We start from the raw sequence: 25,108 nt of genomic DNA on the forward strand, positions 1-25,108 counted from the left end.
AGCTTCCGGTGCACCGCGCAGCGCCGCCGCGGCTACGGGGTGCGAGGAAGGACAAAAAGCTTCCTCGTTGCACACGCCCCCATCGGTGTCCCCTGTGTGCCGGGGTGCTGGTGGTGAGGGCAGCCGGCTCCATCCGGGAGGATGGAGGAAAAGCCGTCCGCTACCATTAAGCCCTACCTGGACAAGCTCACCCTGGGGGTCACACGGATACTGGGTGAGTGCTGGCGTGAGGGAGCGGCCCGGGGTAGGCCGGGGTGTGGTGTGGTGGTCACTGGGTTGTCACAGAAGCCGCCTGTGGGCTGGAATGGTGCATCCCTCAGCGCCGCCCCACCATGGCCCTGCGGTCCCCGCCCCGGCCCGGGCCGTGAGTGCCCGAACCCCGAGAACCGTGGGGTGTGAGTGCTGGGCGGCTGCTGGTGGGACCCTGGGCACAGGGATGGCGAGGCCCTCCTCTGGGATCACATACACACACACCCTCCCTGTTTCTGTTACTTGAATCAGCAGCAGGAATCATGATACTTAAAAGAGCCCCGAAGCGTCACAGAAATCATAGAAAGTGGTGTTTTATTCAAAATTATGCATAATTCTTAGTTTCTGTTGCAGTGTATGGCAAGCAGGTAGCGCACCGAATGGGAGTTCAGCCTAGTGCACAAGCTCTGGTAGGTTATATGTAAATCTGCTCAGGACCAGCGCCCCATAGTCACTCTGTAGCTATTCCCATACCATGGCACTTTCTCCACAGCATGCCCTGCTTGCTGTCTCCGGGTTTTGCTCATATCTGGAGGCGTCTTGCATCCCTGCGGTTCGCTTTGAAGTTCAGCTGGAGTGCAAGGAGTTCAACACCTAAAGGAAAGCTTCTCAGGCACAACTTTGCTCCTGGCTGTAGAATCACAAGAGCTGGTGAAAGGATTTGCATGTGTAAAGGATGTTAGCATCAGACCTTTCATCTATCAGCAGCTTGGGGCACAGAGCTGTCATGTTTGTATGGCTGAAAAGCAATACATCTCTGCTAATCCCAGTGTTGTAGGGTATGACAGCATTACAGATCGCAGTTCCAGAACTTCTTCCTATGAATTTTAAAGCCAGAAGTGTCTGCTGTAATGCTCTCACCCAGCTGCTGTATTGCAGGACAGTGAGTTTCATTTGGTAACAGAAGAGTATTGCCAGTTGCACGTGCTTTTAGATAGCTGCTAAGACAGACAAGATTAAAAGATCAAAGGAAAATTCTTCCTGTGGGCTTCGGGGAGGACAGGATTTTATCCTCAGTATCTGTTAAGCATTCTCTTACTGACTTACTATTGGACATCTTGGGGGTCCTTGTTTGTTCTTTCTTGTTTTCCAGTTGGGAGGTCAAGACAACAGCATCATTCTACTCTGTGAGAGCATTAGAAAGGTGGAACTACTGCTGATGAACCATCATGGCACATTCTTCTTTAAAGTATCTCTTCTTGAAAACTTACTAGCCCTGCCCTCATTTTCACCACCCAGGTTCAGAAGTATGCAGTCTACATGATGTTATCTGTGTCCAAATGTAATGTCACCATATAAACTGTTTTGAGTAGGTGTGTTATTTATACCAGCAGGCTCTGCGATGCCAGCTGGACTTGGAAACTCCTGCAACATCCCTTTCACATGGAAGGTGTTTCCTGGTTTGTGTTTGTTGTCACTTGCATTGTGCAATATGGTAATGCACACCCCAGTCAATGATCATTGCAGTGATGTTTTACTCTGCTTCTTTTCTCTGTCTATTCACTCCCTAGGGGAATTTTGCACATTTTTTCCCAGTGAAGTAGTCCAAAGCATGTAAATTGTACCACGCTATTAATTAGAATTACTGAGCTAATTGGGAAGCATTACCCATCTGTTCAGTGTTTGCTTCCTTAAAATTACAAAGGGTATTTCGTTCAGAAAGATGCCTTAGTTTGTGGCCCTAGAAACTATCTTATTTTAAATCTTCTTTTTGGAACTCTCATGAAGCCAGTAGATACTTTTCTACCTGATATAACATAAAAGCAGTAATAAGCTTTTAACTCTGTTGTGGATCTTTTTTTTCAGGAGATAGAATTAAGTATGTAATGAAACTCAATATACTCCTCTTAAGCAAGAAAATTTTGCATATGTGGGATATGGGAGCTTAAGGCCCCATTTTCCAGTACCTTTGTAAACAAATGTTCATGGCACCATTTCAAAAACCCTCCTTTAAACAAATGCCATATATGAGGCTGTGGGGGAAGGATGTTGTTTTGTTCTTTTTAACTTCTAGTCCCGGTGAAAGGCCCTACAAAGTGATGGTTTTCTCACAGGCATTATGGAGGTTCTAATTTGAGGAGAAAAGAGAGGCATCTTCACGTTGCCACTAGGATTAATTTTGCTGGTGATCTATGAATAACAGCAAACTTCAGAAACATTGAATGCTCACAACTAAATCTGAATAGGAGATGTTAGCTGTTCTGGGCTGCCCAGAGCAGGAACATGCTTCACTATTTACAGTCTTCATTAAAAAAGAATGTAACTATTCACACATTATTAAAAGATACTGAGAGTTTATCCAAGTTATAGACAGTGTTAGCACTACTGTAAGGACTAATAATGCTGTGATGGTTTCCCCTTCAGCTTTGTGTCATACCATTACATCAACTCTTTGTAATTAACACTGCAGAGCATTTTTGGAAGCTTCCATAGGAAATGTCCTAAAAGTAGGACAGAGTTTACTGTGATCTTGATTCAGGATAGTTATAGAGAGGGGTCACCTGAACTAGTTAAGCTTTATCCTTTGGTCTCACCTAAGTGACTTCTTTATTTCTTCCACCTGAAAGAAAAGGCAACTTATGGCAGACTTATTTGCCTCATTAATGTTTAATGGAGCTCTCATCCATACCTACACGCATCTGTTAAACATGGTCATCAGTTTACCCACAGAATGGATATTTTTAATGTAACATTCAGGCTTTTAAGACTGAACTTCTCTTTCTTTTGATCTTGGATTTGGATCAGGCCTCTTCAGAAGTCACAGTTTTCGCATTCCTAGACATCTTTGACTGATATGATACATAATTTTCCATCATCCCAGCCAAGTTGTTGTGCATGATGAATTAAACATCCTTGCTGTTTTCTTTGATCACAGAAATAACAATTACTGTTACTGTTATTAGCTTGCATAGCTTAAATGAAAGAGACCAGTTAAGGTTCTTCAGAAGCAGATTACTTCTTTAGAAGCAGAATACACATGGATGGCTTATATTTGAGCAAGAGACAGATTCCCCTGCATTGCATCCACCTATTGGAAGGCACACTTGGCCAAACATCAGAAACTTCTGTATGTTGGGACAACCCTTGGACAGACATGTTACCTAGATGACTCACTGTGATTTTTCTTCTTTTTCTTTTTTTCTGTCTTCAACTTGGAGTTTAATTTCTAGTGCCATGTTTTGTCTTCTAAATTGTCTGACAAAATACCTATCAATACTTCCAATTAAGTGAAGTTTACACTTCCTGAAATTGAGTGCTGCTCCTCCATCAACAGAACAGGCAACACAGGACAACACTACTGCTAGAATTAAAAGCCCAGCACTAGAGATAAAAAAACAACCAAAGCTCTCTCGTGCCTGCCTTTCCTGTCTAGTGCATTGCATATGTTTTACCAAAAAGCAATTATAATACATGTGACTGCTTTGGGAAGCTAATACTTTCACAGCAGAGCTGGTCTTGAAAGTCCTGCATAGGGATCACTTCTATTTCATGGCGGCCCTATGTGCTGGGCTCTCAGTTCCCACAACAAGATGTTAGTAGTCTTTCTGGACCTGATCCAAAGTGAATGATGTCAGTGGGAACTCTGTCAGTTGGCTGTAGATGAAGTAAAACATCATAAAATAATAAGTGCAAGGGAGACTGTACTGCTACACACACCTGCAAGGATAGCACCATGTCGATTAGTATCTGCATTTACATATCATTCTTTCCCATAAAATATTCAGATGACTTTTATAAATTGAGCTTGGTGCTCATAACAAATTCACGCATGTCCAGCTGGGATCTGCATGAGCTGATGTTTGCTCATGCGGATCCCCTAAGCAGGATCAGACTCTGCATCTGTACAAGCCCACTGAATCCAGTGCTGAAGTGTGCCATCTTTGTGGAATACAGTTGTTAGCAATTCACAGCGATGCTTCTGTATCTTCTGTCAAACTAAGAATATCCTACCCAACTGAACCACAGGGCACACTTACAAAGAAAGAGTTGCAGTTTGCTAGGAGCCCATGGTTTATTTTCCCATAAATCCTCTGCAAAAGATCATGCCTTGAATACTAACTATGTGTATGTGTGTGTATATATATGCCTATAAAAACATCAAAGGATGACATCTTGTGCAGCCTTAGGCATCCTTATGCCAAGACGCGCTGAGTACAGTCACAGACAAAAGAAAGTGACTGCTCAGCCACTAACACAATGCTTGCAGTCATTAGTGCCTTTTCCCCAGCTGTCAGTCACAATAACTTGCAAAATTGTCTGGCTCACAGTGCCAGCTGCAAGCATGCTCTTCTTTTCCTTTTAGAGACTTCTCCAGGAGTCGCTGAGGTGAAGTTTGTGGAAAAGGAGCCAGCTGAACGCCACACAATCATTTCATGGGAGCAAGTGAGTATTTCTGTGGCAATATTTCAGTGAGGTTTGTCTGAATGTACAGCAACCCATGGAGAATATCAAGTGCAATGGCTGCCCTTTGTTTTATTGTGATACAGCCTGCTATCAAGTTTGAGGCACAGAGGAGCCTAAAGAGATGTTGGTTGTTTGTTTTCATGAGGTATTACTAATAGTCTTTTAGGCTATTGTGTGCATCCGATCTATTAGAAAAACTTCTGTTGTGTGGGTATATTCAGAATGACAACTCTAAAAAGAAATGACATAACTGTAGTAGGCAGAAACAGTGGTGACTCAGTGAAGAACAAACATTGTTCTGACTCAGGTCTGAAGCCATTTTCTTACTCCCTTTCAAACAAAATGGAGCATCTCTTCATTATTCATGACCATTAAAGGTAAAGTCCTCAAGTTGGAAAATATGACTGAGCCACTCAGTTCCTTCCAGTTATCTCTTTCTCTTTTCAGTCTCAGCTGTACATCTCCATTTCTCACAGCACTTTCTTCTACCTCCTCTCCATCTAACCAACCCAATCTTTTGGCCAAAGCATGTCCCATTGGCTGTTCTAGAAGACTGTGAAAGACACATACTACCTTCACATTAGCTGACCTCACTGCATCAAACAGTGTGACCAGAGGGCTCCTGAATACTGTTCTGTGACTCTGCTGGGCAGAGATGGCATTTTGGGTCCTTTTTTTTTGAATATACATATGCTTATCAATCCCACGACCATGATGGATGTCATGGTTTAACTCCAGCCGTCAACTAGGTACCATGCAGCTGCTCACTCACTCCCCTTCCTCTGCAGTGGGATTGAAAGGAGAATCAGAAAAAAGGTAAAAACCTGGGGGTTAAGGTAGGAACAGTTTAATAATTGAAATAAAAGGACAATATAATAATACAACATTAATAATAATAGTAATAATAATACAATTTTTCAAGGAAATAGGGAAAGGTATAAACCCTGTTCCCTCTATACTCTCTCTCTAATCCCCACCCCCAAAAAAAACAAAAAAACCCAACAAAAAAACAAAAAACACAACAACCAAGTGATGAACAATGCAAGCTATGGGGTGGAATACCCCTTTGGCTAATTTGGATCTGTGCCCTCAGGGCTTCTTGTGCCCCTTCTCACTGGCAGAGCATAAGAGACTGAAAAGTCATTGATCAGAGTAAGTGCTACTTAGCAACAACTAAAACACAGGTGTGTTGTTAGCATTGTTTTAAGGCAAAAGCCAAATACAGCACTGTACAAGCTATTAGGAATAAAATTTCAGCTGGGATAACCAATACCGTGGAGTAAGTGCTTTCATGGTGTTACTCAGATGTAGTGAAGGGACAGCTCAGAAGCTCACTGGCCTTTGCATGGCAGAGGATGGAGATAAGTAAATCATCCTACTCCTGCTCCAGCCCTGGCTATGCACCAGTGCACAGGCTCTCATGTGTTAACCATGCTGTCATGCTCTCACATGTTACCACTGCTTAAAGTAACTTCCCCTTTGATGACACCTTGCCCTTTACAGTTTTTCTTAAACAGTAGCAAAGAATCTTGCACTAGTTTTGGTAAAACCCTATCCCAGTTAGTGATATATATCAAGAATTTATAAACCGGTCAGAATGTATATGATATAAACCTATGGTATTTACTGAAACTTGTACAGTAACCAGCAACTGTGCTGTGGCAGAAGTGTCCAGTTTTTCAGGTTCATGTGAACTGTTTCCTGATCTCCTCCTGTAACTGTTGTTCAGGTGTCAGATTAACTGAGATGGGAAGTCTGAAGCCTCTGACTGTGAGCCAGCTTGGACCTGGTGGCAACTACAATGACATTTGTTTGTTCTTCTGTTGAGTGGAGAGGACTGCTTCTCCTGAGCACAGTACTGCTCTCGTATCACATCTTCCTACTCCTCCAAAATAAACTGGGCTTGTTTCAAAATTGAACTGTTCTTATAAAGCCAAACTCAGAAATGCTGTAGCCAAATCACTTGGCTCCAAAGATGTCAAAACAAAACTTCATCTCCATCCCCAACCCACCAGTGATGGACTAAGTTCATTGTGAAAGTAAATGATTAAGATTAAGTAGATCAGTTGAGTAGACTGCTAATGGTGAAGGACTTTGCAATCTGTTTGATTGCATTTGCTCCCAGTTGCATTGACAAAACCTCAAATCTACTTCTTGAATTAACAGGTAACTTCTTTTTTTCCTATTTTTTTCTTGAGCTTTGGAGGTGAAGTCTACTATCTAATACAGTCCATGCAATTGCAGTACTTCCTGCAATGATGATTAAGGGCAGAGCATTCAGCACCTCCCAAGGGCCTTCCAGGATAAACTTGTACATCACTTTTCCTCAAATTCATCCTGCTTGAATGTGAATACAAGTTTAAGTGTATCCAGCTTTCACATTTATCACTGAGTTTTTTCATAGCCACTAGGTGGCAATACTTATGCACACACTTGTCACAGCCTGTATTTGTAACTCACCTCTACAATTTTGGTTATGCAATATTTGCAGGGGTTTTTATATGATGTAGGGGAAAGTGGTTTCATTGACACCAAATAAAAGCTCTACTTTTTTATTCTTTTTCTCGAAGCAATTTTTCCAGTCCTACTTCAGTTTTGCAATGGAACAGTATTTCTGCTAAGAGAAAATATATGGTATTCAGGAATTTTTAAAAGAAAGTCAACTTTTCTTTAAATTATGAATCTTAATTTTTCCAGCCCTAACCATTCTACAGTTAAAATCATGTTCTGATAGTACTCGCAGTGTGCAAATTTTTGCCTCTGTCAGCTACCCTTGTTAAATTGGGCTGTGCTTGGTTTGTGCTAGTGTTTAAGTGAATGCTGTGATGGAAGTTTTAAAATCCTAGATCAGCTTGTTGTATGTCCATTAACTGCTATGAGGCTTCACAGAGGAAGGTGGGCTTCATGACAGGAGACAAAGCAGTAAGACAGTAAGGGAGCTGAAGAGATTTTTTTTCTCAGGCCTTGTGTACAGGCAGAAATTGCTGCTCAGGAAATCAAACTTGAAATCAATCCTCAATATTTTATTGGAAATCGACACACTCACTAAGGTACGTAAGGTATATAATTGTTACATATATACATCAATTCCCCAAGACTTTAAAGCAGTTCAAAATATTTAAATAAAATTTAGGCCTCACAAGATAATACCTTTTTCTCAAGAAAGTAAGACAAACAACTGAACAGGGGTAGAGACAGAGTTCCCAGGTCACTGGAACACCAGTGCTAATAACCACCTTGTCCTATGAACCCATTCCCACTCCTAAAATTAGGCTGACAATTGCCCTGCCCCTTTCCATGTGCAGTTTTTAAAAGTATGTGTTACACTAGAATAGTGATAGGAGGCATTCTGGTATCAGCTGTAACTGTGTCTGAACCACATTTTCTTTTTTGCCTCAACCAGAAGAGAAGCAAATCCCTCACATCGTTGTTTTGATTGTCAAAATCAGAAAATTGTATTCTGTTAGGGGGAGCTGGAGCACCACAGTGCTCAGCACCACAGCAGGCCAAGGGAAATCAAGGGGGTTGTTTTATTAGCTTGTTAGCAGTGTCTGAACTGCCCCTTGCTGGCTGTAAGCAATCCCTGCCCATCACGTTGCTGGAGCTTTGTTCTACAGCTCTATAGGGGAAATATGTTGTTTCTCCTTAGGCACTTTGTGGACAAAGATTTAGTTTTCTGTAATAAAACCATTAAAAAGGTCTCAAGCAGCCTGGTGCTTCCCTGTTGTGAACTGTCTTAGGTTGCCAGACAATTTGGAAACTCTCTGTGTGCAAATCTCAGTGGAAACTGTGGTGGTTGTTCCTGGCTCTTCTAGAAGTCTTCCATATTGCTTCTGCCATATCTCTTTTAGACCCAAAAGTATGCACATCCATAAGGGTCCTTCTTGCTGCCCTCCTTGTAATGTCCTCCCTCAGCATTAGGTAGGCCTTCCATTCTTGATTTCCAGAAACACAGGATCTGCCCATCTTCAGCCTGCCTCGTGGCCCTGACCATGAGAGAGGTGGGGAAGTGGACCCAGCAGATATATTTCTTCAAGCCCCATAATGGGGGAGAGGCTGGAGGACTATTGGGAGGTAGATAGTGTTCCTGTCCTGTGAGGCTTCATAATATTCTGGTTAGAGATAGGTCTACCCCAACTCCTTGCCTTTCAGGGAAGGAAATCCAAGCATGATGATCTCCTGGGAGCCTCCCCGGTCAGATATATAAAAGGTGCAACAAGAACATCTCAGTATGTTAAAACAACATCTGCATTCACTGGCAGCTAGGGCAGGCCAGACATTAAACATCTGGGAGAGAGAAAGGAGGCTGCTGATGTACTATAGTACTTATAAGGCCTGAAAAGTGACATAAATCCCTTCCTTCTCTCCACAGAAGTTGGATAAAACTCATGAAGTTTTTAAAAGTCTCTCTCAAGCTATAAGCTTTGACTGTTGTTCATTTCTTTAGGATATTAGCTTGGGAAGCCTTGTTTCAACAGTGCTTTAAGTGAATTGCCATATGTCAGTGTTTTAGCTGTGGATCCAGTGTTGATGAGGGCTTGGCAGCAGAAATAACCTGGTTCGAATACTCTTCTTTATCCTCAGTGGACTATGCTTTCTTGGGAGACTTGGGGACATAATATTTGGGAATATTACAGACAATAAACAAAAGAAGTAGACCTCACGCACCATATTGGGCACTTGGGATATTTTATTTTATGAGCTGATGAGTGTAACCAGATGACTGTAGTGAAAACAGCTGCTTGCCAGGTCTGTGGTTAAGCCACTTCTGGCACGTTATTAGGAATATTGTATTTTATGGAGCTGGAGATCACAACACTGAAAACTACCAGTTGAGCTGGAGGAGCACAGAGCTTCAGAACCCATTTTTAAGCTTGAGAAGCCATTTTTAGTATCTAGTAGTGGCTTGTTTCCCTAACTCTGCTGTCACAAGACCACTGTTTTGACGCTGTAGGGTCATGTGGCTGAGCGTAACATGACAGATCAATTAATCTTTTCTGAGAGATGGTTATTAGTGAAGCACTCTATAGAGAGTTCTTTTGCTATAGACCCCAGATTTGCTCTGGTACAGCATTTCCCACCCATGTGTTTTGCACTATCATTTGGAGAGTCATGCAAAGTGACATGAGTAGGAGAATCCTAAAATAAAGTGGGGAACACAGCCATTTGGCAAAACACGCACATGTTAATCTTTCCATCCAGAAAGGGAGGTTCGGGGCAGAAGACCTGTTCAGATGTGATTTTCCCATGTCCTAATCAGCTATGTTTGTTAAATTGGGCTGTGCCTGGTTTGTAGTAGTATTTAACTGGATACTAGAGTGGAAGTTTTAAAAACTTGGATTTTGTCATCCCTGTGGATGGAGAACAGCAACTGAAGTCAACAGAGCTGTTTGCATGTGTATTTTTACTGGTGGGATAGATTAGTTAGAACTGCAGGGCTTGAAATGGACTGAAAGTGCTGTGTAAACTTTTGTACTCTTCTGAGGCTCTGAGGTCTGTCATATTTTCTTTCTTCATAGTTTTAAACCTAGTCACTGTGCTTACAGCAACATCTTGAAGCTGGAAGTGGTGAAAGCGCAGCATGAAATTGTAAATATTTAGGACTGAGAAGAACCCACAGAAGAAGGCGTGTTTGTTAAAGGCATCTGAAGAACTTCAGATATGTACGTGTGGCTTAGTAATCTGGAACTTACCACCAGGGCCTCAGGCATCAGCAGACTGTTATCAAAGGACAATAAATTCTCCTTAATACAAAGTTTCTGCAGTATCAGATTCCCTGCTCTAATAGCTGTTGTCTGCAGATTTTCCCTACCTGGCTTAAAAAAGCACTATACTAGCAACCAGGCTGCTGATGGATTAAGTTAAGTGGCCTGGCCTATTGCAAGCTGCAAAGCCATTAATATCTGGCACTTGTCAGTAGCAGTCTACTTGCATAAATGGATGTGCTTAGAAAATAAACGTGCAGTAGAGGTTGTGGATGTGTTAGAAGGTTCTGCACGGCAGATACACCACAGCTTAGGGGACAGGGACTGTAAGAACTCAAACAAAGTGACTGAGGTTAAAGATTAAACAGGCAGAAGGGCTGCCCTGGTCCTAGGGGGAGGTAAGGGATGTGGACAGGAGGAGGCCAACACCTTCCTTTGCTTGTGCCAGTCATTGGTGACTGAAGGCCAGCACTGCGTTTGGATGCACAGCTGGCATGTAGGTCCCACTGATAGATGCATTGAGGCAACATTAGGGCAGATAACTGGACGTGTACAAGTTGCAGACATGGAGAAAAATCAGATCAACATCTCTCAAGATATTATAAATTTATGTCCCTAAATAAATCTACATGAACAGCATGTGCATGTTTCTTTTCCTTAGCTACAGGTTACCAGAATATTCTTCATTTATTTTATGAGACTTTGAGTGTTACATTTTATAGTGGCTGTGGGAAAGTTGTCCCAGCAGAGGCACAATATTGGAAATATATTGTCTCCAAGGGGCATCTTACAATAGGCATCTGCTACTCACCTCCAAACCAAGACAATAAGGCCAATGACCCTGTATTTGGGTTACTTAAGCAAGCTTCAGGTCAACAGAGCTTGGTTCTCATGAGGGACTTCAGCTACTCAGACATTTGTTGGAAATAATGTGACTAACATCCATCAAGTTCTGGACTGCATAGAGGACTGTTTCTTCATACAGATGTTAGATGACATTGGTCAAACCAGGAATGATGCACTGTTGAACTGCATGCTACTCACAAACCAAGAAGACCTGCCTTGTAATATCTCAGTGATGGCCTTGGCTGCAGGGATCACTATATTATGGAGTTTGTGATCAGTTTGAGCATACCGAAGTTTAGCACTAAGACAAGGAGTTTAGATTTTGCGACAGCAAACTTCAGCTCGCTCAGAGTTCTCTTGGGAGGGATTCCAGGGAAGCTTCCATGAAGGATAAAGGACCTAATGAGTGCTATGAGATTTTCAAAAGCACTCCCTTGGAAGCACAAAACCAATTCATTGCATTTAAAGGTAAGGGAAGTAGACAGACCAAGAGACCCCCTTGTCTTAACTGTGAAATTCTGAGGCTGCTCAAACACAGAAGATAAACATACCAGAGATGGAAAAGCAGATGAATACCTGTTGAGGACTTCAAGGGTATTGCCAGGGTGTGCAGAGACACAGAAAAGCAAAAGCTCAGCTCAAATTTCAATTGGCCAGAGATGTCAAAACTACAAGAAAGAGTTCTTCAGGTATGTGAACAACAAGCAGAAACAGAAGAAAAATATGGGCCCACTGATAAGCAGCATAGGGGAATAAGTCACCAATAACACTGAAAAGGCAGAGGTTCTCTTCATTTTCTTCCCCTCTGTCTTTACCAGCACTTTTAGGCTCCAGGCCTTGGGAACAAAAATCCAGGTTGATGCAAACACAGACCAACCATCAATGAAGGAAGAATTGGTACGTGAGCTGTTACAGAGGCTTGACAGCTGCTAATCAATTGGCCCTGATAATATCCACTTAAGGGTCTTAAGAGAGCTGGCTGATGTCATTGCAAGGCCACTCTCCATAGTCTTATGAGAAGTCTTGGATATAGGACATGTCCCAGAAGACTGGATGAAGGAAAATATCATCTCCATCTACCAGAACAGCTTAAAGGAGCTACACATCAGTGTTACTTCAATCCCCAGGAAACTTACTAAATCTTACTGGGGCCCATCACAAGTCAAGTCAAGCACAGATTCACTAAGGGCAAATTGTGTTTGACAAACCTGATTGTCTCTACAACAAAGTAACCTGCTTGGTTGATGTGGGGCAAGTGTTGGACATTGTCCTGGATTTCTCAGAGGTTTTCAGTATGTTTTCCCACAGCCTCTTCATAGTAAAACTGACACATCACAGCCCAGACAAGTGGTCTTTCTGTGTGGTGGGTGGGGAACTGGCTGACTGGCTACACCCAGAGGGTGGTGTTGAGCAGCCCCTTTTCCAGCTGAGACCTGTCACTAGTTTTGGTTCACACTATAGACAAAAGATGTGGACAGGCTGCAAAGGGTGCAGAGAATGGACACAAAGCTGATCTCAGAACCACAGAATCATTAGGGTTGGAAGGGACCTCTGGAGATCATCTAGTCCAGCCCCCAGTGACCAAAGGACTGGGCAGCCTTCCATGTAAGGAAAAAGCTGGGTTTGTTCAGCAATGAGAAAAGAAGGCTTGGGGGAGACCTTCTCACCATGTTCCGGTACTTAAAGCATGGCTACAAAGAAGATGGAGATTCCCATTTTACAAGCAGTCATATGAAAAGACAAGGGGTAATGGGAGCAAGTTACTGCTGGGGAGATTCTGACTGGACACATGGAAAATTGTTCACAATGAGAATGTTCATCCATTGGAATCTCTCCAGGGAAGTGGTGGATTCCCTAATGGTGGACACTTTTAAGATTCAGCTGGACAGGGTGCTGGGCTTCTCTTGTGTCTTTCTTATGTTTTTGCCAAGAAAGGTGAGACCAGATGATCCTTGAGGTCCTTTCCAACCTGCTATACTATGGTTCCATGGTTCTATTATGTGATTCGTTATTCAGTTGTACTTTGGGTTTGGGGCACATTGTGCATTTCCCCATAACATTCTGATTGTTGTTTGCAGAAAAATTCCTGCGTATTGCCAGAGGATTTAAAGAACTTCTATCTAATGACTGATGGCTTTCAGATGACCTGGAGTGTGAAGACTGATGGCAAGTCAATTTACCATGCACCAATACCCTCATTTCACTCCAGCCAGTCTTTCCTTGCAGGATCTCTTTAACTTCAAACTTACTTTCTACATAGTCGGTACACATCTGTCAGCATCCTGCATTAGTCTGAGCAAAAGCACATGTGGGAAGTAATTTTGAATGAAAAAATAGCACTATTCTTTAACTTTCAAAAACAAGAAAAACACTAAACAAGTAGTTTGTTTCTGCTAGGCAGCTTCATCAGTGACTACAGAAAACTGACCTCTGAATTAGTGAGTGTAGTCCTGTGTGGGATAGTAGACTATATTAAGGATGTAAGGAAAAAATTATGCCTGCACATCAAGGATCCCTTTCCTGGTGCAAAAGGAAGTGTGTTGTTTACATGTGCTGGACTTGCACAGAAGAGGCATGTACCCTGAACACTGGCTAGAAACCAAACAAATAAATACCATTCTTTAATATGCTGGCCAGCTGTTGACACTCAGATTTAGGTATCTAATTTAAATCTTGTACCTACACTGCCTCTATAGTTCTTGGAGAGAGAAGCAGCTCTAGCACATTATCCAATCAAAAAACAATAAGAAGAGTTACCCTCTGATAATGCCACTTTCTCATTAAAACATATATGTATATGCTAGAGCATGATTCTGCTTTCCACCAGCTTTACTCCATTCACTGGAGCAATTTCTGGAGGCTGTGGTGGAACTAAGTACAGGATCAAACTTTATTGTCCATCCTTGTTTGGCAAGAATTAGGCAGTTCCTCTTCTGGAGGCCTGCAACTATTATCCTAGCTCTTGTTGCCTTCAAGTGAGGTTGTCAAATTGCGCTGTGGACCCTGCTTACTTCCACAAATGGGTGTGAAATACAGGGGTTTTCCTCAGGAATTGAAATTTCATTTCAAGAAACAGGCTGAAATCAGGGCTCTAGCACCTGCACTGAGTCCCATCATGTTTCAGGACACACAACTGCAGAGAGACCAACACAGCTCACATGACTGCATTGTTTGAGCAAGCATCCATTAGTGCCTACAGACGCCTTTTACGTTGACACGCGATGGAACAGGGTGGTCAATGTCTGGTAACAGTGCTAATCATCAAGAGAGACAAGTGATAAGTATTGATTCAGGAGCACCCACATGTTGACAACACAGTTGGAGCAGGAAACAAGGGAAAGCACCCTGAGCAGGTATATGGGGTGGAAGAGGATGAGCTACCCAATAAGCTATGAATGGGTGGAGTGGTTTCTGGTAGGAAGGACAGCAGCAAGGAAGAGTTTTGAGGAGGTGGTTGTAGCTAGCAGGATTTTTAATAACCAATTTCACAGGACTAGGCTACCAGCCGCAGCAGAGCCTTAGACAGCAGCATAATTCTCGTACCTGCACAGCTCTCAGATGGTGTCACATCACCTCTAAGTGTGATTCTATGTTTGAAAAAGCCTAATATTTGGTTCGTCTGGAGCCTGACTTGGTTAAGTGCCCAGCCCTGCTGGGTATTCCCACCTCTTCTCCCCATCTTTCTTTTAGAAGAGGTTGAGTTGATCCATGGAGGAAAACAAATACCTCCTGACACTATATGTGATTAATTGTCAGTCTTATTGCAGATACACCAATGCCCCTGGGCTCCATGGTGATTAATAGTGTCTCGAAGCTATGTCGGCTTGGAGGTTCCTCTATGTACACTCTGCCTAATGCCCCAACTCTTGCTGACCTGGAAGATGACACAGGCGAGGAAGGTAACATCCTATTAACAGGTGGAAAATGTTCTCTGTCTCATTGCTTTTGCTCTGTTAGGATGATGTTAGGATATAGCACATGGATATAGCAACGGCAAAGATCATTCCCAAGTAGATGGGGTTTTCTTTGTCTCCTGAGCTGGATCTACTATATATTCCTATTAGTACCCTATGGCCTTTAGAGGTAAGTCTGTATGCTGAGAATCTTGTGAGGATTGTTAATGCTGCCAGTTGCCAGTGTTACTTGCATCCTCTTTTTGACAATATGGCAGGCTCCTATTCTGCCTTTTCCCTATTTATTTTTTTTTAACTGAGGCTTCCTCCAGTGATTCACCTTCTAAAGTCTTTGTGTCCTTGTAGTGTCACATGAGCAAAAGATAACAGTTTATGTGTTGGTAATAAAAAGGCAGCAGGATGTGCTCTTTGGAATTGGAAAAGTCACTCTGGTGCATACATGTAAGTGTGAGGTCACACTGGAAAATGTGTGTTTCCAGACCACATAAAAATGCTGGGCACGCTGCAGTTTGGAGAGGAAAAGAAAAAGAAAAGCCCACTCCTTTTCTTAGACCTCTTACAGTCTAGCAAGACTGGAAGAATAAAGGTGAGAACAGAGCCAGGTGTCATGCTGACTCCTTAAAAAATAGCTATTTGATTGTAAGTCTTGTCTCTGAACCTCTATAGCTCTTATAGCTGCTACTTGGCTGCAGTTGTGATCTTCTAGACATTGTAATTAAATGGGCCAAATTCTGCTTCCGTTTAGCCACTCAAACTTCCACTGATGCGCTTACAAGGTACACTGAGAAAAGGTTACATCCCCACAAGAGATCTTATCCTGACTACCATGGGAAATTCTTCTGAAGAGTACAGCTCTTATGTCTCAAGCAGCTTTGAAATTCAAACTGATGTCCTGCAAGAACTTGCAGCTACACATCCCAGAATGGTCCTGTAGAAATGCTCTGCAGTGCTTGTGGGTCACGAGTTCAGTATGAGTCAGACCATGTGGCTTTTGAGGACACTGATGTCACACTGGAATGTATGAAGAAATGTATTTGTTTCCAAGGTCATCAAAGACTTCTGTCAGAGAGAAAGGATAAACTGTTCTCCCTGTCCTCCTTAGAAAAGAATAAAGTAGGGCAAGAAAGGGAGGGTGGATAGGACAGAAATAATGGACTTCAGCTACAGCAAGGAAGATTTAGGATTCACCTGAGGAATACTTCTCATTGATAACAATGGATTTGAGTTGACTGTCGGGAGATTGTGAGATCTCCAACACTGGAGAACTGTAAGAAAAGAGTAAGCAAACACCTCTCAGGAGTGACATTTGTAAACCTGATCTTGCTTTATGCCAGGGAAGGACTAGAGACAGGCTTGGTATATTTTTTCAGTCAACTGATTTTGACTCTGGTTTGTTTTCCTACCAGAGATTAACATTTTTCTCATTTTCTGGTTTAGGTCTTTTATTTTTTCAACACAGGGAACCTAGTCAAGAAGTAAATACAGATTTAGTTGTTCCTTGGCTGATTTATTAATAAGTATCAAATAAATTGCCTTTTGGCAGCTGAGTCACAGTCAGTTTTCCAAATATGTTTCATCAAGTTTTTTTCCTGTTTTCAGGCCATGGAGACAAACCAGAGAAGCCACACTTCGATTCTCGTAGTCTCATCTTTGAATTAGACCCATGCAATGGAAATGGGAAAGTTTGTCTTGTTTATAAGCATGCTAAACCAGGTAAGACTGGAAAGAGCAAAGTTAGCCATCTTTCATTGTGGATTGTATCTGCAGGCCACATGGGTAGAATCATCTTCTATTTCTCATTATCTTTGCAATTTGTAAATGAACATTTACTGGGATGTCCTGTCTCTATTGAAGTCATGAACTAAACCTCACAGAGACTTTACCAGAGCTAATGTTTTCCCCCCTTTTAATGTTGGAGTCTGAGTTGTGATTTCTGCGTGCATATAAACAAGAAAGCATTCACATATAACGCACAGACAGCCATGCTGAAATAATACAGAGCGCCACTAGCATACCTCTGGTTACTTACGTGTCTGGGAACAGTTCCCTTACATTTTGATGAGAAAGCCTGGAGCTGTTCTTAGAAGCAATGGATAGGTGCTAAAAATGTCCTGATTGAGACAGACTTAGACTAGTTCTTCTACCCTGTGCATGGGTGCAGAGCCTCCAGATGCTAACTAGGTCAACATTTGGTAGTAAGTGTTGAACGCAGGGTGAAAGATGTGAGCTGGGCTGTTTCTTCTGACAGATACAGAGAAAAATGCTAGTAACCATTAGTGTAACACCTGAGTCACTGGTAAAGCAGTTCTTATCGGACACAATGCACAAGTCAGTAGGTGTACATACATTCATGTATTGTGTAGGGGTGTGCAATTGCTATATACCTGTCCTTAACAAAACTCCCTGGTTGTTATCTTGTGTGTTCATTGGGTGTGACTGCAGCTCCCAAGGCAGAAACGTACCTGACCTCTTGCCTTGCAGCATTAGTGATTTCAGCACATGCAGTGGGTAACCAGGGCAAGGGAAGGGAGTGTTGTTTCCCAGTGTTGCTGTCAATACAGGGGGCAGTGTGTTTAATTAGCAGTGTTCAGCATCTCAATTTCACAAGTAAAATCACGTCTTTTTATGTTACAAAGGATGTAGCCACTAGAGAAATACGTGATCACTGTGGAAAGATTTTGCAAAATGTGTTTTTATTGGCAGCGCACGGTCCTAAGACTCCCAGACTCTGAACTCTATTTAGTAATCCAGATGACTGACAATTGAGTTAGTTGGTTTTACTTTGTGGAGTAGATAAATGTTTGCCATAATTGTACTTTGAACTTAACACTAGAAAGTTGCTGGTGTCCAAGTATGTTCCATGCAGTGTACCAGCCCCAGGTTGGGAAGGAACAGCACTGCATCCATTGTATGGTGGGGAAAGTCAGTATAATGGCTGTTGCACAAGAATTTTTGGTACAGCTGGGAGCAGAACTATATATTTTTCAGTCCCCATGCTCTAACCATTAAAACACATTATTCTGGATAATCATCTGTGTTAGTCAGGGATGCTGCATTTTAGAAGCTGCAGCCTTTCTGATAAGTATGTTGTGTCTCCCACCTGACAATGGCCAGTGGTTGATCTTACCACTGCAAAACAACAGTGTAATTTGTATTTGTGTTGTTCTAGTTGTCTCCCCAGAAACAGAGATATGGTTCCTGGACAGAGCTCTGTATTGGCACTTCCTCACCAAAACCTTCACAGCCTACTACCGCCTGCTCATTACCCACCTGGGTCTTCCACAGTGGCAGTACGCCTTCACCAGCTATGGGGTCAGCCCCCAGGCCAAGGTAGGACAGCAGGATCCAGCTCATCAATATTTTGCATAAGCATAGATGTAAAAACATCTTCCCACCTTTTGACAAGCAGTCTGTAGGCTTGAGTGGGCCTCCTTAATGAGCTATGGAAGGGGACATGAGTCTTTCATATCCTGTAGCATGTTAGCAGTCATTCATTTATGTTAGTAAATTCAATAACATTTTGTGTTAACCCTATTTTCTTCACCTGAGTTGGACTCTCCCTTTGACCTTTAATAGCAGGTAGTAAAAGTCCAATTAGTTCTTTGCTTTCTTGACTTTGAAGCAAGCTGTCATTTCCGTGACTCATCTCCCTAAATGAGGAGATGCAAAGCCATTCATCCCCACAAATTAATTCTTCCCCATCCCCATCAATACGTAAGATTGTCTCTGGGCATAGCACCAAGCAAAAGCCTACTGCTCTCTGGGTAAAGAGGAAAGCCCAAGTACAAATTAGATAGGAGCCCAGAGAAGACTATGAGCTTGAGACTTGCCAAGAATACCAATTCCTTTGCATCCTCCTCAGTCATGAAGGGATGCCTTGATAAAAATGATGCCAAAAAAGGGGTAATCTAAATGCCAGCAGTCCTACAAGTAGTTGTAGGAGAGCTTCAGGTACAGCCTTGTGACCGTTCCAGCCCTTTATTATTATTAAAATTGCTATTCTGCTCTGCCAGGACCCTGCTATGAGAAGCACCTTCCATTCCTCAGTGTCTGACTGGGCCCTCAGCCTGTCAAACCCTGATTCCACCTTGTGAGAGGTTGAGGAATGGAACTGATAATACTTCTGAACACAGCACATAAGCGAATATAATGTCTGTGCATGCTGGCAAGCCCAGGCAGGTCTTGGTGAGTGTCCTGCACTTCATCTAGACGTGCCAGCTGTCTTAGCAGCATGGCGTTCCTTGGTCCTGCCTTGATCTCTGTGTGCATCAGAACTATTCACTAAAATCACTGCCAACTTTCTATCAGTGGCTGTAGAATGTTGTTCTTTGTGTTTCTAGTGTCTTCCCTGTTATACTGTCCTGTGCTTTGTCAGTGGAGGCTGTGTACATGGTCCTCTTAACATATGTCTGTGCTCTGCCTTTCTCTAACTTTCCTACTAGAATATTTTATGTTCAGTATATTCACAAACCTTAGTGAAATCATTCATGTATTCCCTAATCATTTCCAGCCTCTGCGAGTTAAAATCCTCCTAGTGTGTTAACCATTATCATTTTAAAGGTCTTCAAGGGTGGCATATTAAAGCTGTTTTCCAATAAGCAGTACATGAAGAGATTGCCATCTACATTTTCATATTGATCTTTTGTTCATCTTGTTCAACATTTTGCTCATGGTTTCAGTGGGATTTGTAATACCATAATGCCCACAGTTTCATTTCCTGATTTCGTCGATGGGAAACTGATAGGAGAAACATCAAAGATGAGGACTGCATTGTGGTGGCGTCTGGGAACCAAAAAAAAAATTACTACTTGTGGTCACTTTTAGATGTGAAATCTAACTGAAGAGAAACAAACACAAAATTCTTTGTGTAAAGAGTTAAAAATCCTACATTATTGCATGTGTGAAGAGAGGGAGGGAGACTATATCTTGAGAGTTCAACTAGTTTGGTTCCACTTTATAAGTACATTTAAATTCCAAGGATTTTTAATCTTTTCTGCTTGTTTGAATCTAAGTAAGTGTGGTTTAGTTTCAACCCCTCCCTTTGTTTTTCCTCCTGTTGTTTAAATCAAGAGTTGCTCCTGATAGGAGTTATACTGCAGGAAAGGCAGTTTTAGGTTTGCATCTGGTTCTCCTCTTCCATGTCTGGAATGTGGGGCAGTTCCAGGACTGTAGCTGTACCTTGTGTATCCTTATCACAAGGCACTCTTTGCAGTCCTGTAAATTGCAAACTGATAAGTGGTGTATGATCAAAATCAAGTCTCAGGAGGGAGGGGGAACAGGGTATAAATGTGTAAGTGCAGTTTGATTTTAACCTCTTCCTTCCCCACCATCCTGCCTTTCAGCAATGGTTTAACATGTATAAACCCATAACCATCAACACGTCTCTCCTCTCTGAAGAAGCTGATTCCTTTGTGAACAAGTTGGACCCCAATAAAGTATTTAAAAGCAAGAACAAAACACCAGTGATCAAGAAGAAACAACCTTCCCAGCCATCAAGCTCACAAAAGAGTCACATGAGCACGACCTCCTCCAAGGCATCCTCGCTAGCTGGGAATTCTTCAAGGAAGTGAGATCCCAGATCTGACCCTGAACAGTATTTTCAACAAGCTTTGATGTTCTCTGATGCAAAGTCAGTGGTTCAGATGGAGTTCCCTGTGCATTAATAGATGTGCCCATGGAAAATACATTGCAGCATTTGCATGAAATAAATCCACAATGTACTTTGACATGGGAGGGATGTAGTTCCTTGAGACTGGGAGAAAAAAACTTGAGACACTGATTTAATTTCCTTCTGCTACTTGCAGCATGTACTTTCCAGCGGGAATCAAGAAGCTGTTGATGTCACTGCTGTATTGGGAAGCTTTTGTTCTTGTACAACTACAGCAGTGAAATGAAAGCAGATGTAAGTCACCATTACTTTAATAGACCTATGCTGAAGTACAGTGTATGAAGATATTTTCTGCCATCTCCTTTGAAAGAAACTTGTCCTGACTTTGCATGCTATGGATTAGGCTGGAACCCACTGAACAAAGAAATATCTTCCGCTTCTAACAGAATCAAACTCTGCACTTCCCCATGCTCCTTCCAATTTCTGCCCTCAGAGTCATGGTTCAAAGAGACCTTGGGTTTTCCTGTCTCTGCACAGGCCTAGTTGCTTGCTCTACAGCCCACACCACTCAGAATCATACAACTAGGTTGGAAAAACCTTTTAACATCAAGTCCGACCATTACCTCAGGACTGCTAAGACCACCTCTAAACCATGTCACTGACAGTCTCATCTACATGGTTTCTGAACACTTCCAGGGATGGTGACTCCACCACTGCCCTGCACAGCTCGTTCCAATGTCTCATCACCCTCTCAGTGAAGAAATTGTTCCTAATATCCAATCTAAACCTTCCCTGGCACAACTTGAGCCTGTTTTGTCTTGTCCTATCACTTGTTACCTGGGAGAAGAGATTGATGTCCATCCTCCTTTCAGGCAGTTGTAGAGAGCAGTAAGGTTCTCCTGAGTGTTCTCCAGACTACACCCCCCAGGTCCCTCAGCCATTCCTCATCACATTTGTGCTCCAAATCCTTCACCAGCTCTGTTGCCCTCCTCTGGTCCCGCTCCAGCCCCTCAGTGTCTCTCCTGTAGTGAGGGGCCCAGCACTGAACACAGGATTCGAGGTACAACCTCACCAGTGCCCAGCACAGGGGGATGATCACTCTCCTGGCCCTGCTGCCACACCATTGCTGATACAGGCCATGATGCTGTTGGCCTTCTTGGCTGTCTGAGCACAAGCTACTCATACTCAGCTCCATCAGTCAGCAGCCCCAGGTTCTTTTCCACTCAGCAGCTTTCCAGTCACTCTGCCACAAGCCTGGGGCAGCGCATGGGGTTGTTGTGGCCCAAGTGCATGGGCCAGCACTTTGCCTTGTTGAACCTCATACCACTGACCACAGCCCATGGATCCAGCCTGTCCAGATCCCTGTGCAGAGCATCCTATCCTCCAGCAGATCAACACTCACCCAAGTTGGTGTCATCCACCGATTTACTGAGGGTGCACTCAATCCCCTCATCCAGATCATCAATGAAGATATTAAACAACACTGGCCCTGACACTGAACCCTGAGGGTCACCACTAGTGAACTGTCTCCAAATAGATGTGACATCATTTACCATCATTCTTGTAGGCTCAGCCATTCAGCCAGTTTCCAGCCCAGCAAAGAATTCACCTATATCCAGGCCATGAGCAGCCAGTTTCTCCATGAGAATTCTGTGGGGGACAGTGTTGAATGCTTTACTGAATCCAAATTGACAATGTCCACAGCCTTTCCCTCATCCACCAGGCTGGTCACTTTATTGTGGAAGGAGATCAGGTTGGTCAAGCAGGACCTGCCCTTTGTTAGCGCATGCTGGCTGGGCCTCATTGCTCCATTTTGCTGCATGTGCTTTATGATCTCACTTAGGATCGTATGCTCTGTGACCTTCCCCAGTACTGAGCTCAGGCTGACATACCTGGAATTTCCAAGGTCTTCCTTCCTCCTCTATTTGTAGAGAGGTGTCATGTTGGCCAACCTCCAATCCTCTGGGACCTTCCCAGAGGACTGCTAGAGACCAGACTGCTAGACTAGACCAGGACTGCTGATATGTGATGGAGAGTGGCTTGGCAAACTCCTCTGCCAACTCCTTCATCATTCTTAGGTGTCACCTGTCTGGCCCCACAGACATGTACATCTAAGTGGAACAGGAGGTTGCTAACCATTTCTTGCTGAATTATGGGGACTTCAGTCAGCAGCTCATCTCTGACATCCAACTCAGGGATCTGAGTACCCTGAGGGTGGCTGGTGTGACCAATAAAGACTGAGGCAAAGGCAGCATTTCCTTTTTGGAAATGCTTTTCCTTTTTTGCCTTTGTGCCATATCTTTTCAGATAGTCAAGCCTGTGTGATGTCCCTCCCAGTACGCCCAGAGGTAGCCAGAAGCTGCAAGATCCTTTACTGCCTCTGATTTCTCCTCCTGTAAGAATTGCTGAAACACTGGGTCAGTAATGTTGAGAGTCCCATACACCAGGAGGACCCCTTGGTTTGTCATGCATTCATTTGCAAAGTTGACCATTCAAACAGCCTTTGTCACTTTTCAACTAGGCAGGATCTGACCTGGCACACTGAGATCCTACAGCCTTAGAAGCCCCTGATGCTGTTTTAATCTAAGTTGTCAGGTTAGAACCGCACTTTAACCCATGCAGTGCTGGTTTTTATTTACACCTGAAGGTTTCCACTACTTTTCTATCTTCTTAGGTGTGCTGGAAACACTTGGATAGCCACCCACACAATCAAAGTCACCATTTTCAAGTAAGCATCAATTATTTAAACAGTATCATCTTTTATTTGTGAAACAGTCACATAATTACATAATACCTACCTCACAGGGATGTTGTGATGCTTTCACAAGTATTTGTATGGCCTTCAGAAAGAGGAAGCCTGTAAGTGCTTAGTAGTATTTTAATAAATAATTTAATATTTTTCTCCAGAGTGACTGGGTATTTAAAGTTGCTTTGGGGAGCACATGTACAAGGATGCATGGTAAAAGCATAGCACAGGCTGGATTGGTTTGTTGGGTTTTTTCTAATGCAGTGAATAGTCTCACTGAGAAGGGATGGATTACAGTGTCTTTTAGCTAATCCCATTGTGAGCTACTCTGAAGTTCCCAGTTCACATAGACCAAAAGACTCAGCTATTTGACAGCTGTCCAGCACACCTCTGTCCTGCACTCATTGTTCAATGTCTCTGCAGCCATCAGCCCCAGACCTGGCATGCTTTGCTTGGTTTCTAGCACTGTCCAAGTGCAGTTTCTGCATCGCCTTGCTGAGGGCTGCCCTCTGCCACCTCCAGGTGAGAGGAAATCCTCTAATGCTCCTCAGCCCTCTGAAGCTGACATGCATCTTGTGCCAGGTAAAGATCTGTTGTAGCTGCTCTGCTAACATAAGGTCAGCTCAAAAAGGAAGCAGAGATGTCAGTACCTGCCACCCCACACCATATTAATGATCCTTTTAATAGAATTATACAGTACCAGGTTGGAAAGGACCTCAAGGATCATCTGGTCCAACCTATTGTAATCTATCTTATTATAGAGACCTATCTGGACCTGCTATGTTAGTAGTGAGATGTGAATGATCATTAAAGACAGTAAATGCCATTTTCTGGAATTCTGTGCAGTAGTGATGTTCTGTCACTTCCTACTTGTGGAGATCCCCATATTGTGTGTTCTCGGCACCTCAGGACTGCAGTCATGTGCTTGACATAGACACCATACTTGCTTAAGCATTGCTTAGGGAAGTTAAGAGTCTTGTTACCCCACTGGTGCCAGTAAGCTTCTGATACTGTTTTCCTTTTATTCTGATACCTCAGTTGGGGAAAGCTCTTGCATGTCCATTTCCTCATTCAGATGGAGGTGTCAGAATTCCTTCAGGAACAACGCAGCCTCTTCCCACATTTCTTATGCATTCAGAGTGCGGAAAAGGGCTTCAGTTTTGTTTTTTGTTTAATTGACCATTTGGGTCTCAATCCTTTTATGGTGGTAGTTGAAGTCCAGCCTATTGGTAGCACACATAGTTCCATGACTCCAACATGTTCCAGTAGAGTGGTGCCAGAAATCAGGAAACTGTGATTTAGTTTACTGATTTTTGGTGCTTTCTGAATGTTCAGATCAAAAAGGAAAAATCAAAAACAAGCAAAAAAAAAAACCACACACAGGTGTATTTCAGACTATCCTTGGTCTTTGTGCTCTGCCAAAACAGGTGTTTGTTAGGGCTTATCAAATGGAAGCAAGCTTAAGCCCCTGATCCATCAGTATTTACCTCTTACCAAAGAATATTCCAGATTAAAATTTAAGTTAATTAAGCTGTTTCTGCTGCTTTTATATAATGTATTTTGCACTAGTGGAAAGGGTCCTTGCCCACAGCCAGGAGTTGGAACTAGATGACCTTTAAGGTCCCTTCCAACCCAA

At 42.9% G+C, this 25,108-nt stretch overlaps 1 protein-coding gene across 2 annotated transcripts; it reads left to right on the top strand.

Annotated features, from left to right (window-relative positions):
- The first annotated feature begins 76 nt into the window (after positions 1-76).
- On the top strand, positions 77-20,844 carry TPGS2 (tubulin polyglutamylase complex subunit 2). Of its 2 annotated transcripts, none has more exons than XM_034073073.1 (7): positions 77-214; positions 4,553-4,632; positions 13,283-13,370; positions 14,972-15,103; positions 16,718-16,831; positions 18,288-18,448; positions 20,461-20,844. In XM_034073073.1, the coding sequence occupies exons 1-7, from the start codon at positions 142-144 to the stop codon at positions 20,686-20,688; spliced, it is 876 nt and encodes a 291-aa protein (XP_033928964.1). In that variant the 5' UTR covers positions 77-141; the 3' UTR covers positions 20,689-20,844. The 2 variants fall into 2 exon arrangements, with proteins under 2 accessions (XP_033928964.1, XP_030899658.2); XM_031043798.2 differs by lacking the exon at positions 77-214 and adding an exon at positions 12,023-12,101 and having other exon boundaries at positions 4,569-4,632.
- Positions 20,845-25,108: the final 4,264 nt, after the last annotated feature.

The sequence above is a fragment of the Melopsittacus undulatus genome, chromosome Z (assembly GCF_012275295.1).
Source record: "Melopsittacus undulatus isolate bMelUnd1 chromosome Z, bMelUnd1.mat.Z, whole genome shotgun sequence".
NCBI classification, from domain to species: domain Eukaryota; kingdom Metazoa; phylum Chordata; class Aves; order Psittaciformes; family Psittaculidae; genus Melopsittacus; species Melopsittacus undulatus.